This window comes from Calonectris borealis, chromosome Z (assembly GCF_964195595.1).
Source record: "Calonectris borealis chromosome Z, bCalBor7.hap1.2, whole genome shotgun sequence".
Lineage (NCBI taxonomy): Eukaryota > Metazoa > Chordata > Aves > Procellariiformes > Procellariidae > Calonectris > Calonectris borealis.
In genome coordinates this window covers 73139236-73156253 of record NC_134352.1, presented here as the reverse complement: position 1 = coordinate 73156253, position 17018 = coordinate 73139236, and the positions used below count along the sequence as shown (strand labels likewise).

The following is a 17018-nucleotide window of genomic DNA, read 5'->3' as shown; positions in this document are numbered from 1 at the left end:
GGTGTTTAAGCCATATGTTTTTCATCGCTCAAACATTACTTGGACTTAATATCCTTTTTGTATTTTCTAATCTTTTGTAGATTCTGACAACAAAGGTGTGAATTCTGGTCGCTTGGTTGCTTGCATAACCACTTTGTTCTTATTCAGCAAAATCAGGCCACAGCTAATGGTCAAACATGCCATGACTATGCAGCCGTACTTGACCACTAAATGTAGTGTAAGTAGAGAAAATCAGTCTTTTTTTTTCCCCACATAATTAAGCATGGAAATGAATGGCTGTCTTGTGTAGTTGATGAAATCAAAGGTAGGAAAAGAAAAATTGTGGTTTTATTTCATGGGCATTATAGCTTCTGAAGATGATCTCTGTAGCTTCCAAGATGCTGTTCCTCACCCTCTGCCTCCACATTTTACAGCCAAATGAAACTGAAACCTGTGCTGCCTCTTTCCCTTGAGGACTAAGACCCAGTTTTTCACCTGTTGTGAAATAATTTCTTAAAATTGTTTTGTTTTATCATCACAGTCCTAAAAGTAGTTAATATTTAACATATGAATCTTAAGACTAAAGGTATGGTAGCATAACATAGAGTGATCTAACATACAGCAAATATATCAGAAGGAAAATGTCCTGCTCCATCCTCTTGCGTACTTCACCTCTCATTTCCCTAGCTCTAGTGTTTTTGTATTCCCCTGTAAGACAGTTTAGGTCACAAAAATGGTAGAGAGCTATAATGCTGAACACCCCCAATCCGGTAAGACGGCCCCCCTGCTCTGAAACATTGTGGCACTTTCTGCCATTCTGATTAGCACGGTTGGTTTAGTGAATGTTGTGATGAAGACCTGATCTGCAGAAGTAGCAGGGCAGTATCATGCAGCCATGGCTCAAGGAGGAGCGTGGGTAGGTGGCAGCAATCCATCACATTAGGTCAACTGCCCAGGGCAGGCTTGAGAGTACTTGTTACCGGTTTAGATTGTAGGTATAACCTAACATTTTCCAGGTTCAGCCCTGGCGTGTTTTCTAGGCACTTTTATAACAGACTTTTAGAGTGCTTCTGATGAAACAGTATAGGAAAGGGTTATCTGATTATTTACTTGCTGCAAACCATTTAGTGTGTTACATCAGTTTTGTACTTACACAGGTTGAGATGAATTGTAGAATTAGCACTGCCAACTTAATATGTTAAATAGCTTGATAGTAGCATTTGGGAGTTATCCTATCCTGATCAGTGAGCTTGACTTTTCAAAAAAGTCAGTTTCTGGCAGGATGTATCTTTAATAGATAAATGTCTTCCATAGATTTCTCACTTACAAGACATACAGTCATAATAATGCAAACCAGTAATAATTTTAATTGTAATTTCTACATTTGTGCGCATTATTACCTATTTTGTTTAAGGCACATTGCATCATAACACAACTTCATTTTGTTGCTGACATCTGTTCCCAGGTGTTGTGTGTTCTCTAGTGTGCATGCGTCAAGAAGAGTTCCTAGATTTATTTTAGGACTCCAAAAAATGATCAGGACCAAAAGTTTTCAGGTCTGTCTCAGTCTTAAGAGGTGAAGTTCTGCTCGTACAGATTCTTTTTCCCAGAAGTTCTGTAGAAAACAGAACTAGCTTTCATAATAATATGTAATTTAATAGCAGATGTAAACTATATAAATACTATTTTAGACCTTTACCAAGTATCTTACATGAGTTGGGATTTCTGACTATCAGTGCATATTAATACTACTTAGCTTATACGTGGCATGGCCAGAAATGTTAAACACTGTAAATACTGTTGTTTCAGACCCAGAATGATTTCATGGTGATCTGCAATGTTGCAAAAATCTTAGAGCTTGTGGTGCCGCTAATGGAGCACCCAAGTGAGACCTTTCTTGCCACTATTGAGGAAGACCTCATGAAACTCATCATCAAATATGGCATGACGGTAAGCTTTTAATTGCTACTATTCAGTTGATTCCATTTCAAATTGTGAAATATGTGATTTTGATTTAAAGAAAGTCTGTCTTCATTATGAAGATAACTTTTGAGCCATGAAAAATCAGTGTACTTGGTTTACTGGAGTTTGTATGTGTTGTTGCTATATTTTAGGGAGTTTGAGCAGGTTTTCAGAGCCATCTAGGAGATCGACATTACATCTGTTAGATCCTTAGTTTTAATTCAGCAAAGCTTTTTCCTACATAACTTCACAAAAATCTCCATTTTAACTTCTAAATATATAATTCATTTGTTCTTTCTTCCTCCTAGGTTGTTCAGCATTGTGTGAGCTGTCTTGGGGCTGTTGTGAACAAGGTCACCCAGAACTATAAATTCGTGTGGGCCTGTTTTAATAGATACTATGGTAAGTAAAATCGCAACATGTAATTGTCACTTTTCAGTTTTGGCTACAAGTCTTGTCTTAGGGATACACCACGATTAAACACGGTGATCAAAACTTTTATCTTACTGTAGGTGCACTTTCAAAATTAAAAAGTCAACACCAAGAAGACCCCAACAGTACAATACTTACTGCCAATAAACCAGCACTCCTTAGATCACTTTTCACTGTTGGAGCACTGTGTCGGCATTTTGATTTTGATCAGGAAGATTTTAAGGGCAACAGTAAGGTAAAATAACTTGTATTTACTCTCCACGTCTTAGATATATTGAATGCTCCACTTTAATTTGAAAGCATATTATTCCTAGTTCCTCAAAGCTCTGTATTTTTCCATAATGCATACCATATAGCTTTTCGGTTTTCAAATACGTCGTTTTGCAAAAGCCATGCAGTAAGATTGTGTTTCTCCTTTTCTTTTTGATATTTATGCTTTTTATAAGAGATTAAAAAATCTGTTTCGTCTTCAAATAGCTATTATTTTTGTTCTAATTTGCTCAGGTTAACATTAAGGATAAAGTACTTGAACTGCTGATGTATTTTACAAAGCATTCAGATGAAGAAGTACAGACAAAAGCCATTATTGGCCTTGGTAAGAAATATTAATAGTTTTTATTATTCTGCTATAGTATAAATTCATGCATATCAGTAAGAATTTATGTATTTGTGTAGTGGCAAGGGATTTTGTTTAAAATTTACTGTGTGTTTTATTTGAGAACTGGCTATAGAAAAGTTGTCAAAGGGTTGCTAGTTGCATACTTCTGCAGCAGAGTGGATGCTTTTGACAGTGAATGCCTTTTGATATGTGACTAAGTCTTAAAGCGTAGCGGATTTCCAAAGTAATGGAGATATTATTTTTTCTCCATATTTTATACAGGCAAGTATGTTGTAACTCCAAATCTTGGTTTTTATTCCACAAGGTATGGTTAAAGAACAACTAGAAAAAGTGCTGGAAAAACTGAACATTTTAAGTGTAGGAGCAGATATTCTACAGGAGTCAAGGGAACTCTGGCAGTTTATACCAACTGGGGGGTGCTCTGTGAGATTTCACGAGGCATTGAGATGATGTCATGGTCCAGATAAACAGTTTGTTTTGGGATTTTACCTGTATTTCACTTTTAAATAGATTCTTTGTCTGACGGCATTAGTATGGTATTTCAGTGACTTGCAGTAGTACATGAACTGCCACTGAATGGTTTATATCGTGTTCATCTTCTGCTTGAGGACAAAAACCGTACATGTGAGAGAATCTTGTGTGGGCAGATAGGCCTTGGTTTCTGGAAGAGTTCAGTTCATAGTTATGGCTTAGTTTAAAGAAAGTTGTCTTCCAGGCATGTGAGCTTGCATTGTGTAGTTTAACTGTGGACAAGAATTTGCCTCTTTTATGTTGCTGTTTACGTGGCTTTTTAGATATCCTGCTTCAATTCAGGCTAGGGAGGGCTCCGAGGATGAGGACCCAGACTGAATCTTGATTTTATATTCTATGAGAAACCATTTCAGACAGCTGAGCCGGACTAATGGCTTTAGAGTCGCCTCTTGCAGGAGCAATGCTACAGTTTTCTGGACTAGGTGGAGTTTTTTTAGGCATTACATCAAGGTGCACAACTCTTAACTGTAGTCCAGTCCAATTTAGTTATCCTCTATAGAATATTGCACGTGGGATAGAGACTGTCTTCCTAACCATTGACATGATTGCTTTGCTCATGGATGTGGAGGATGTTGCATTCTTGAAAAATGTTTCTAAAATATAGACTGAACTGTGATCAGTTTGGGGGAAGAGGGGAAAATGGGGGTGGCTGTCAATAGGCATTCTTCAGATGTATTTTTCTCTGCCTGTAGGCATATCAGTCTTTATTTTAATTAAAACTCAGACACCTGTTTTCAGTGATATATTGATCTCATCTAAGTGCTGGTTCCATTTTGAGGGTAGCTGTTGGATGTATGGAGATGTGGTAGACAGTGTAAAGTTCCACCTTACAGGCTGGTAATTGAGCAAAATTGTCAAAGCCATTCAACATTTATGTGCAGCAATAAGATGAAAAGGACTAGCAAGCTAATTCAACATTTATACACATCATGTTAAGAGTGTGTGCTTTCCTGTCGGCAATTATTAGTATGTTGTTTCAGTAAGGACACTCAACGGTTTTAGCCTTTGCTTTGGGATGTGTCACTGCTGTTAATCTTAATGATTATTGTTATGCTTCTCTTCCAGATGTGTTCTTGCAAGGCAGGTTGAGGATATAAAATTTTGTTAGTAAATTTAGCTAAACCTCTAAGTATGTAACAGGTACTGTCTTACTCAGCCAAGTTCAGTGCTTAATCTTAAGACTCTTAACAGAGTGAAAATAAAGGTGGTGTGAGGGCAGCCACGAGATGTGAAGTCAGTCCTTAAAAGAACACAGCAGGTGCCTTTTTTCATCTCCTATGACAAATTCTTACGCCAAGTAAGATTTCTTCCCCGCTTACAGGGGATGGAAAAATAAGAATTTCCCTGAGAATACTGGTGTTTTAAACTCTTTTAAGTGAATGAAGGAAAAAAAGCGTTATGGGTTGCTACAGGTACATGCACGTGCTTTTCATTTTTAAAATTAACCTTAAGAAATGGGTTGGACTTGCTCAGAGGTGGTCAAGTTACAAACGTCAATATACACCTGTATAGAGTGCACAATTATACTACATATTCCAAAGACCATCGTCATTCCTTTTTCTTCCTTCCACCTCACCTGTTCCTCTCTGTTTCTTGTTCTGAGACTGAAATGAGATCTTAAACACACTAAGGTCTTGCCATGGACTTAGCCTTTACATACCCTGTCTTTTCTGTGTGTATGGAGCCAGTTTTAAAAACTTGACTCAGTCTTCCTTTATTAAAGCTATTTTTATACATTGCTTTTGCATAATTTAATTTGCTTTCATTTTTCCCCCCCTTCTTCTTTTGTGTTCATACATTTGCTGTGTGCTTATTCAGAATCTTAGTTTCCTGTGGTCATAAAAAATACATTTAATGTCTGCTTTTCTTGAACAGTCCTAAAAAAAAATCAAGTAGTTAAACGTAATTTAAATTGGGATGTTATGTTCCCATTACTGTTCTTTTAAGATACTCTGTAAAAGTTTGTCAGCAGCACTTCTAAATCTACGTACGTGATCTAAAATGGTATATACTGTCACTAATTTAGAAAAGTTTTTATGAAATATAGACTAAGAACAACCAATTCCTTGACAAGTGTAAGGCTGCAGCTAAAAACAGTTCTATAGTGTGTATCTTCCAACAGATGTAGACTTGGGAACGTTTCAGATAGTTTTCAAGAGGAGACCTTAATAGGTATATGAATAATGACAGCAAGAGGTATAAATTTTACAGTGTTCACAGTTGGTTTTTTTCTTTTAAGATTTTATTTTTAAACACGTCTGATATTTATCAATTTTTCCATTTGCTCTGCTTCCATATGAATAACTTCACAGTTTCAGCAGAATGTTTTTCTCCAAATGTATTAGAAAAACAACGGGTGATTTTTAGTAATGTTCCTCCCTTGTTCTTGTGAGAGCTCCTCGTCATTCAGATGCAGGCCACTACACTGGACTTGCTTCCAAATCTGTGTAACTCTTATTAGTTTAGCTGCCCTGGATTGTCACCTGTCTTTATCCGTCAAACAGAGTCATGGCTAATAGAACTGTCATGACTAACAGAACTCCTTATAAGCTATGGATGGTGTCCATATAGAAAAGCAGTACCATTTGGACTAGAAAAAGCTATGCTGTTGAGAGGAGATAAATTTCATACCTCTATTTTGAAGAAAGACTTAAAAAGCAGAAATACAATTTTTAGATGAGAATAACATGGAATATTTCCTCTTTTTTTCCACCCTTAGGATTTGCATTTATACAACACCCAAGTTTAATGTTCGAACAGGAAGTGAAGACTCTGTACAACAGCATTCTTTCAGATAAGAACTGTTCAGTAAACTTAAAAATCCAGGTGTTAAAAAACCTCCAGACCTACTTGCAGGAGGAGGATACACGTATGCAACAGGCAGACAGAGACTGTAAGTATTTAGAGTTCTGTGCTAATGAGGCATGCAAGAACTAACTTTCTTGCATACAATTACTATATATGTGAACTGAGTCACTTAAGATTGTTATCAGATCAGTAATATTGTACCCGAAGTATCTTAGAATAATTTTCAAAAATTTATTATGTGCATAGGTATATTATTTACTTTCAAGATGTATAAATCCTGGAAGCAATCCAGAATGCATAATTGCTGTAATGATGGTGGTAACACTTTTTATCAAAATCTCTTCTAAGGTTAATTTGCAGATAGAAAATAATAAGTATAATATAAGACATTTTTAAAATGGAAAACCTTTATTAAGGAACAAGGTTTTAATTAAAGTCATGTCTCTTTAGTTTTTTATGTACCTTTACCGTCAGACTGTTCTGCGTTTCATGAGATCATAAACCCATTTTAAGACAGCTAAAATGTTTATGTATTGCTTAAAGATCAGCTTAAAGATCAGCATGCATTAAGTAATGGCAAAGTAAGTGATTATACTGTGGTGACTGTGCTTTTGCTTTTCTCCTTTTTACAGGGAAAAAGGTAGCGAAACAGGAAGACCTGAAAGAAATGGGTGATATTTCCTCAGGGATGAGTAGTTCCATCATGCAGCTGTATCTCAAACAGGTCCTTGAGGCTTTCTTTCATACCCAGTCCAGTGTACGCCACTTTGCTCTGAATGTCATTGCACTGACATTAAACCAGGGTCTCATCCATCCTGTTCAGGTATGGTAGGCTTTTATGATGGGAGTTTTTGTTATTCAGGTTTTCAGAGGGTTTCACACTTGCTACATAGATTTCCAGTTTTTCTTTTCCAGCTATGTTACAGTATTGTAGCAAGGGGCCATTACAGAAAGCATATTTTGAAATTCGTTTTATGTTGTTTAGCCAGTGAGATTCCAAATGCTGTATTTTCTGGTTTTGGATCAAGATGTAAAAGCCCAGCCAGTGCCTAAAGAGCATGTACAAATGTACATTGGAACATATTTCTGTTAAAATCTCAGGTGTATGCCAAGTTGTTTTCTTCATTTGATTCTTTATCCTGGAAAATGTGTCAGCTTGCCTCCACCTCAATCCCCATGTCCTCCAAACACTATGGAATTCCACAGTCAATGTCAGAGCTTCAGTCATCATCTCCATTATTGTTTGCTTACATAATGTTTTTGTAACTATTTTTTATACTGCAGCCATTGTGCATGTTTAGTCGTAAGTGGCAGGTCTTTTTTTTTTAGTGCCATTTTTTTGTAGTATAAATTGACTTTAGAGTTTGAGACAAAGAGAAATACTACCTGAAACCGCCCACAACTTCTATCAGTTATAATGCTGGTGTCTCGTATATTTTGTACTGTCTGGTTGCAAAAAGTAGTCAAGTAGTAAGTTTCATAGAGCTTCCTTATTCTAGTTTCTGCAGTAGTCAGACTATAACAAGAACAATAGTGTAGTAGAAGAACAAAGACTGAGAAAGAGGAGGTACAATGACCCTGAATAATAATTTCATTTGTTTTTCAAGTGTGTGCCGTACTTAATTGCTATGGGCACAGATCCAGAGCCCTCTATGCGAAATAAAGCTGACCAGCAGTTGGTGGAAATAGACAAAAAATATGCTGGATTCATTCATGTAAGTAATTCTAATTTAACTTTTTAAAACATACTGTTATGTTCTCTAGTGGTTTAACACCTGAATATGCCTCAGCTGCAGAAAAAGAATATAAAGTAACAAAATAAACAATAAGTATAAGCAGTTGTAAAGATGATCTCGACTCTTTCCCCTGTTTGGAGGTTTCTCTTCTTAGAAATAGAAAGGATATAATAATTTGAAGTGTCTCCTCCAGACCAAAATTTCTTTTAATTTGTAACTCACAGTAATATTTTCCTCACTGAATAGTACTTAAGAGCATTTTTTTTGATAAGAGGTAAGGACAGCTGTTTCATAATGTTTAGCAATGATTTTCCTTTATCAGTGGACTAGGGAAGAGAACACCTTGTAAAAGTAGAAGTTCCTAGTGTATATGTATTAGAACATTAGGGCATCAAGGCTTTATAAATTGTAATCTAAGCAGAAGGAGCATAGGAAGCTGTTTAGATCTGAGGGATCTTGCTGAAAGGAAAATCTGAGGGCTAAGTGAGGGCTTGTGGAGTTGTGGCATAGTGCCAGTAATTCTGCTTGAGATCTGAAATTGAGCTGCAGCACCCTCTCCTTATTTCAGAAGGCCCCAGTCTAGGTTCAGTGCGTGTCCTACATTGTGGGACTTCTCATATCTGCTTATATTCTACTGCAATTGGAGCATTGCAGTGTTGATGGCATCCAAACAGATACTTAACCCAGTAGGTGAAGGCAAGCAGGTGAAATTTGCTATGTAGGCGGCTGGGATTTAAGACCATGTATAGATGAAGAGACAATTTCGCTGAACAGCAGCAGAGGTGGTATGAGGAGAGTTAGATGTGCAGCCTAACTAGAGATTCAGTTTGTTCTGAAAATAGAGCAGGAGCCTTGAAGTAAGTAAAATCAGCTGGAAATTACAGGATATATGCAAAAAACCCTTCATTTTCAGTTTGTTAGTCCTATTGTACTTATATGGACTCAGTTGTTGGTTTCATTACAAGTGATATCAAGCATACACATGTGGTAAAATATTCTCTTCATGTATGAAAACATTTCAGTATTCTTGAAAATTTTTTAAATGGGAATACCTGGTTGTAGTGGGTAAACAGATTAGCTGTATGTTTCTAAGAGAATTTATAGTGAAAGCAGTTCACAAGACATTCTGATCTTGGCCACAAGTTCTCTTTTAATCCATTTGCCAACTCAAAAGGTAGTATTGCCTCAGTGCATGTTTTAAAGTTAAACTTCAGATGAGCATCTTCTTAAAAGGAGTAGATTTTACTGCTTTGAAAGCAATGGTGTAAATAAAAATAAATACATTTCTGTTTCAGATGAAAGCAGTGGCTGGTATGAAGATGTCTTACCAGGTACAACAGGCAATTAATACCTGCCCGAAAGATCCTGTAAGAGGTTTTAGACACGATGAATCATCCAGTGCATTGTGTTCACACCTATACTCCATGATCCGAGGGAACCGTCAACACAGACGAGCGTTTCTAATTTCTTTACTCAACCTCTTTGATGATACTGCAGTAAGCATCACATTTCCTTCACTTAAAAAGAAATTAATATACAGCATTACAAGCTTAAATTCTCTTTTTACAATGTATTTCTATGACATAATTATTGAAACTTTATTTCCTAATGTACTTTATTTTGTTTTGAAATATAAGTAATACCTATATAATATTACTTATATAATAGAATGCATTTCTTACTTTTGCATCATTCTGTACCTTTCCATCTCCAGTTTGGACTTATCAGAAATAATGTTTCTTCAGGCATGACTAAATTTTGCAAAAATACATGTTGTTTAGAGTCTATTTGGTGGGACTATGTAGAATAAAATTTGTGATCATGTTTTTGCTCTAGACGGTTAGGAACACGGGATAAGTGTATAAATCTAAGGTATTTGTATGTGTATTTATATGTACTTTTTTTTTTGAACTTCCAGAAAACAGAGGTGAATATGCTCTTGTACATAGCAGACAATCTAGCCTGTTTTCCGTATCAAACACAGGAAGAGCCACTGTTTATAATGCATCATATAGACATTACACTATCAGTTTCTGGTAGCAACCTACTACAGTCATTTAAAGAGGTATGTGTATTTATATTTTAGTATATTTATTATGGTGGCAACAGAAGCTTCTCTATAATTTGGTTGATTTTTCAGTGAATACAGTACCATTATTATGATATGGTCCGGTAGCATTACTTTGTAACCAGTAGTTAAAAACCAGCAACTCTTTCTGTTCTGGCCTGCATCTGGTAGACACTAGTTAAAAATTTTCCTTACATCGCTGCTTACATTATTAAAAAAGAATGATGAATTTTGAGATCTTAATATCAAATCTATATCGTTCCCTGATATGGCTGAATAATAATTAATTTTATGCATCTGGAAGCACATGAACCCAGAATCATAATGAAATACTGGTTTATTGTGGTTCTTTGTATAATTTTAATAACAAAATCCAGTTGGCTGTTTATTTTGTTGTCGAGTAGCTGATGGCAGTTGCATGTGTGTCGCCAGAGAGACTTTAAATACATTGTTTATTGCAAGAAAAGAGGCACAATATGTCTTTTCTTAAGGTAGCATTTAAGAACCTGAATTATGGTGTAGTATCTGTTGTTATGGCAATACACAACCCTGTAAGAAAAAAGCCTCTGCTTCTTAAAGACTTCAGTGTCTTCATTTCCTGGACAACTTTAACAGTAGAAGGTGCAAACTGCCAGGAAGCAAATCCGTTTCTAGAATGTCCAATCTGACTAGTAAGTACAAGTCAGAGTTGATGCCTGGAAAGTACACTGCTTTGAATTCTCACCCTACCACAGTTGATTTTTAATCTGCTAGAAAGAGTCATTCTTCAGGTTGGGGACTAGGTGTGTAGCACCCAGCACAGAAAGGATGATATCCTGCTTAGGACATCATATGATTTTTCATAACACAGAACTTACTATGTGCAGTAATAATGCACGTGTAAAATTCTGTAGCTCTACAGGTAGTAGAACTGATTATTATTAATACTGTGTATGATCACTTGAGGGTTTCTGGTCAGCAGTCTAATTAGCGTCACAAAATTTTAAGAGACAAGGATTAAAACCAGCTTGGACTAGTCTGTACCAAAGTACATATGGAAATCTACGTGACACAAAAATTATATCCAGGTGAAAAAAAACCAGAATTTTCTTGCTGATTTGTTGTATTTGGCCTTCTACTGCATTTTACTGTCACAGCTAATGAGCTTGAGCAGTCTTTTAGGAAAAACATGCTAGTGGAGTACTTGTTGCTTCAGTTCCTTCTATACTCACCTTGCAAAAAATGTGGGCTTTGGATCAATTGTTCAGCATCTTTTTGCCATAAATAATTTTAATTTTGAATATCAGGTTATAAATGAATAACATTGTTCAGGGAATTCTTGCTAATTTAAACCAGTAATGATTTTGGCAAGATTTTTTAGAAATGTACGTGATGCTACTTACTCTGATTTTGGAATGCGTGTTAACTTCTCTGTCTTGCAGTCTATGGTCAAAGACAAAAAAAAGGAAAGAAAACCTTCATCAGATGAGGAGACTGAGAGTGACAGTAACAGTGGTAGTGAGAGCGAAAGTGAGGAGGAAGCTTCTAAGCCTCGGAGGTTACGGAAACGAGTAGACTCTGATTCAGATTCTGATGAAGAAAATGATATAAATGCTGTGATGAAATGTTTACCAGAAAATTCAGCTCCTTTAATTGAATTTGCAAATGTCTCCCAAGGCATATTACTACTTTTGATGCTGAAGCAGCATTTAAAGAACCTCTGTGGATTCTCTGATAGGTAAGGATATTTAGATAATATACCATCTTCTTATCTAGTGAGTGTTATCTTTGTAAGGATTAAGTTTGAAAATTTTTTTTAAAAGTTGATTGTAACTAATTGTTTAAGCAATAGATTTGTGTGAGAGAAAAAACGTAAATGTGATAAGTTGAATGTAATGAAACTTTGGCTTAGAAAAAGCAATTATTTCATTTCTTACCAGGATGTCTATTGTATATGGCATGATTAAAATATAACTACTTATATTGAAGATTTTAAAAGCTTTTCCTTGAAATTATTTGGACTTTCCTTAAAAGATCTTCCCTTTTGTTTTCTTTAAACAGTAAAATTCAGAAATATTCTCCATCTGAATCTGCAAAAGTTTATGATAAAGCGATAAACAGGAAGACAGGAGTGCATTTCCATCCAAAACAAACTCTGGATTTTCTGCAGAGTGATATGGCTAATTCCAGGATCACTGAAGAAGTGAAGAGGAGTATAGTAAAACAGTACTTAGATGTAAGTAAAGTTGCTTTGCAAGAAACGTGAAATCCTTTCAAACTAGGTAAAACGGTATAAACTTGAAAGTAGATGCTGATGTATTGGATGAACATTTCAAAATGTTAAATTCCTGGTAATCTTATGCGATATACTGATAACTCACCACTTCCTTTCAGGATGTTTAGCAGGAGTATCTTTCAAAGACTTCTAATAAGTTTAAACACAATGAAAATTAATTTCAACTAAAGGATATTAATCTTTATGGAGTATTTTCTAATTTCTGGTATCCATCTTGTATTCCTCTCCCATATATCTTGTTCACTTTATCCCTGACTGTTTCCATCATAGGAACAGAGACTTGTTCCTATGTTCCAACACAGGAACACAAATCTAGTGTATTTACTCCCCCCCCAGTCTTTAAATATCAATTAGAAAAAACCTGCAATTTTGGAAACACAGGAAGAAAGCTTTTACATATCTACTGAAAACAGAGAGGAAAGTAAGAAGTTTGTAGAACAAAATGTAACACTGTTCAAGTTTGAAGTTGTCTGCCATTTGTTTTTATTTTAAGTAGAGTGATACAAATGTCTATTTTTAAAGTTACAATGTGGACTAATCTGTTTTTTTAATAGTTCAAGCTCCTTATGGAACATTTGGATCCTGATGAAGAGGAAGAAGATGGAGAGGTGTCAGCTAGCACAAATGCTCGGAACAAAGCAATTACCTCGCTGCTTGGAGGAGGCAGCCCTAAAAACAATGCAGCTGAGACAGAGGACGATGAAAGTGATGGGGAGGATAGAGGAGGAGGCACTTCAGGGGTGAGGCGGAGGAGGAGTCAACGTATTTCGCAGCGTATTACGTAAAATGATTTTTATGTGCTTATAAATGTCAGTCTATTATATTAAATGTACACCAAGTAATGTAATCGACATGAAAGAAAGCATTTTGTAGATAGAGATTCTCTACTTAACCGTTTATACAACTTTTGTAGAAAGTTTAACAGAAAAGACAATAAAAAAAAAACAAACTAGAAAATGAGATTTATCCCGTATAAAAAGTTATTAATTTTCCTTTGGAATGTACTGTGTGTTATCCTTTTTATTGTTGCCAAGTTTTTATGTAGCTTTATGATTCATGTGTATATATAATTTTATATATCAATAAGAGATAAAGACACGGGTACAAATTAAGAGTATGTGGTTTTACAAGGATATGTTAACCCCTTGGCGCTGGCGGTCGCGGTGCGTCTCATTGCCGGCAATGGAATGTGTGCCGGGAAATCCCAACTCCCGGCGTCAAGGGATTAAAAGCAATAAAAGCAATAATTTCACTAAAGTTCTTTTGTGTAACACTTGGTCTTTTTTCCCCCCAATGTTTTAGTCATTGAGAAGGTCAAAACGAAATTCAGACTCTACGGAGTTGGCAGCACAGATGAATGAAAGTGTTGATGTCATGGATGTCATCGCTATTTGCTGTCCAAAGTACAAAGACCGACCACAAATTGCAAGAGTAGTACAGAAAACCAGCAATGGCTTCAGTGTTCAGTGGATGGCAGGCTCCTACAGTGGCTCCTGGACTGAGGCTAAGCGCCGTGATGGCCGCAAACTGGTGCCTTGGGTAGACACTATTAAAGAGTCAGACATTATTTACAAAAAAATTGCTCTAACGAGTGCTAATAAGCTGACTAATAAAGTTGTGCAGACTTTACGATCGCTGTATGCCGCCAAGGATGGAACTTCCAGCTAATGAATTTGTACATGCAGCCAAATTTACAGGAATTGAAATAACAGAAAAACTTGAAATATCAACTTTCTGGCAAAAAAAAAATCAATTAAATGAAGAGTAAGAATGGAACCTGGGACGCGGGAAAAAAGAAGGAAATGTTTGGTAAACATTTTTGTGGGAGCTTCCTTCGCTGTTGTGCAGCAGAAACTTCTCAGTTCATTTTTACTCCCACTGTATTATAGTTTAACAAAAAAATTGTTTATATCTTGAAAAAAAAACTTTCTGTTTAAAAAAAAATAAACAAGTGAATGTTGGAAATTAGTCTGTTAATGTTCTTAATAAAGTGTTCTTGGAGTTTAACCTAGCAGCGGATGGCTTTCTTTAGCTTAGCCCAGTTTCCAGGGAAGCATTGTTTTTCCAGGCTGTAAAATGGCAGAATCTCCTGGATATATAATTTATTCTGTTGAAGAAAAAAAAAAGCAAAAAAAAGGCAAAAAAAAAGCATGCAGTATCTATGACCTATCTGCAGGAGGAGTTTTTGTAAATGTAGATTTTGATGTATTAGGTCACCCTGAAATAATACAAGAAAAGGGATCCCCAGCAAATCTGGTGGAACGAATACTGCAATAAATTTTTTTACTTCTCTTTGTTACTTGTCTGTTTCCATTTGAATTTCTTATTGTAAAGATCTGTTTAAATCCATTTATATTATTTTGCAGTCTTTTATGTAAAATTTACTATATCAGTGGTTTTCAAAACAAGACATAAAATATTGTTTATACAGTTTGTATAGGCTGACTTCTGAATAATTGGTATCTTTTTATTTTTATCCCTTAAAGGGTGTAAACACAAGTTAATTCCAGGGTTTTATTGTATCCTGCAATATTTAGTATTAACTATATGATTTAGCACTGTGCCAAACACATTTTCAAGAGTACATTTTGATATAAAAAGAAACTATAGTTTATTCCTTGTATGCTTCAATTTCTTTCTAATGCTGTCCAAATGGTAATTTATGATAGTTTAAATTTGGGGAAAGCTGAATGACTATTCTGCTTGGGCTAACTGGCCATGTATGCATTTCTCTGGGTTAATATAGAGAGGTTTGTGTCAAGAGCGGATAGCTACCAGTATCTGAGGAGTGAATGGGTATGAGTCTGGGTAATTACGCTTCATTCCTTCACAAATGAATTTTTAAGAAAATGTTTGTATATTAGACTATTTTTTTTACTAATTGAAAGATGTTTTCACATTTTGTAAATTGAAAAAATGCTACTGAAAGCTTTCAGAAGCATTTGCTTCAACTGCGTTGCCACAGCCTTTCATAAGCAGTTCGCCTTCCTAGAGAATAAGAAAAGCAGCGTATTTGCAAACAGAAAAAATCTAAAACAGCTAAACTTTTTAGGGGACTATTAAACCCTGCTGTGTTTTCAAATGTATTTATCTAAAACAGGTGTTCCTCAATAAGTAAATCTTTCTTTCTATTATGTTTCTTTTCTTTTACAAATTTAATTTATGATAGGAGACTGTTTTTATGAAACTAGCTTGCAGAATTCTAATACGTTATTCGATTTGTGAGGAATAGTAACAGTATTCCAAAATATTCTCGTGTACAAAAAAACCATTAAACTGAAGTGATTAATAACTCCTCAGAATCTAGTTAGTAATTGTTCCTATGGGAAATGCCTTTTTGCTGTTTCACCACTGGAATTTTTCTGAACAGAAATATTTTAGCACCTTTTTGTTTTCACTGTTAATGGTGTTTTCTTCACTGTACAAAAAGCCACCTCTCGGGCTAAGATAGGTATAGTGTAAGCAGGAAGAAGTAGAAAAAGCAGAAGTCACTCCTCTGCAGCTCTGGAAGTGGGACATTTTTGTAGCAAACAATGAAATGCTGTATTTCTCAGGGTCAGGAGCAGCTTTTGTAGTGGGAAGTCCATACTTTGAGATTAGAGGTGTTGTATGACATGTCACATGTTATTACTAGAAAGAGTTGAAAATGCTTCACAAGGAAACTCCCAAATGATAAAAGCAAGAATTTCATGCAGATGCAGTCTAAAGTGAAGTTGTCTGTTAGCCATTTCTGATGCTTTATGTATTAAAGCATCTTATTTTTAATAGGAAATACAAATATTTCCTTGTTCATAAACAAATTGTTTCCTGGTCATGTGGCTTTCCCAATAGCAAAGAAGGCCTTTTATTTCAATTTGCTTGGTATTTATTGGAATAAAATTATCAGAAAGAAATTATAATTAAACAATAGAAACCTGAAGTCTAAAGTTGTCTTAGTGGAGAGGATTTGGACCAAAGGGCATACATGTTCCTTGATGGGATCAGTTGGCTATAATACAATATACACTTACAAAATTAATTATAGATTATTGAACAAATTGAATAAGATTCTCACTAGTTAGGAGTTGAATTTTTCCCTGCTGTACCACCCAGAGTAGTATCTAGTTTTGTTTTGCCTGTCACAAACATGCAGATTACTTGCTGCGGAAGAAAAAGGTAGCAGCGTTCACTTTTGGGAAACCAATTCCTGTTAGCTGTCTGTCACTGGGCTGATGACTTCCGGCGGTGTGAAGTAGAAAGCCCGAGGTTGCGGCTGTAATCGGTGCAGTGCTCAGCCTCTGAGTATCAGTCGCAGTTTTACCAACATGAACCACATTACTGGCAAGAGCACATACCAAGATAAAGATTTTTCTACATTAAAGGGAAAAAAAAGGTGGTTTTTTTTTTTTTAAAAAAAAGTGCTGCAGTGCAGTAATTGATACAGTGACAGAATTTTACTCCTTTGTGTTGACATAGCTTTGTAGTATTTTTTCACTGTATGGCTATAGATTTTTACATACATAACTATAATGATTATTGAATTGTTTTATTCTTACTGCTTTCTCCCTTTGAGTACAGGTTCTGTGTGTGGAAACTTGTGGTAGCTTAACTAACAAAGGGATATTGTCA

At 35.6% G+C, this 17018-nt stretch overlaps 1 protein-coding gene across 9 annotated transcripts in view; it reads left to right on the top strand.

Annotated features, from left to right (window-relative positions):
- Nucleotides 1-14709, top strand: part of NIPBL (NIPBL cohesin loading factor) — a 160318-nt gene extending 145609 nt beyond the window's left edge. For 7 of the 9 annotated variants that reach the window (XM_075137831.1, XM_075137836.1, XM_075137835.1 and 4 more), the window contains 14 exons: nucleotides 81-217; nucleotides 1789-1929; nucleotides 2250-2343; nucleotides 2454-2608; nucleotides 2878-2968; nucleotides 6243-6416; nucleotides 6964-7154; nucleotides 7939-8046; nucleotides 9363-9563; nucleotides 9986-10132; nucleotides 11557-11852; nucleotides 12176-12350; nucleotides 12965-13150; nucleotides 13713-14709. In XM_075137831.1, coding sequence (XP_074993932.1) covers nucleotides 81-217; nucleotides 1789-1929; nucleotides 2250-2343; nucleotides 2454-2608; nucleotides 2878-2968; nucleotides 6243-6416; nucleotides 6964-7154; nucleotides 7939-8046; nucleotides 9363-9563; nucleotides 9986-10132; nucleotides 11557-11852; nucleotides 12176-12350; nucleotides 12965-13150; nucleotides 13713-14078 — 2462 coding nt within the window. In that variant the 3' untranslated portion in view covers nucleotides 14079-14709. Of the gene's footprint in view, nucleotides 1-80; nucleotides 218-1788; nucleotides 1930-2249; nucleotides 2344-2453; nucleotides 2609-2877; nucleotides 2969-4714; nucleotides 4820-6242; nucleotides 6417-6963; nucleotides 7155-7938; nucleotides 8047-9362; nucleotides 9564-9985; nucleotides 10133-11556; nucleotides 11853-12175; nucleotides 12351-12964; nucleotides 13192-13712 lie in introns of those variants that run through there. The other 2 variants (XM_075137830.1, XM_075137837.1) reach the window with 2 other exon arrangements.
- The last annotated feature ends 2309 nt before the right edge of the window (nucleotides 14710-17018 follow it).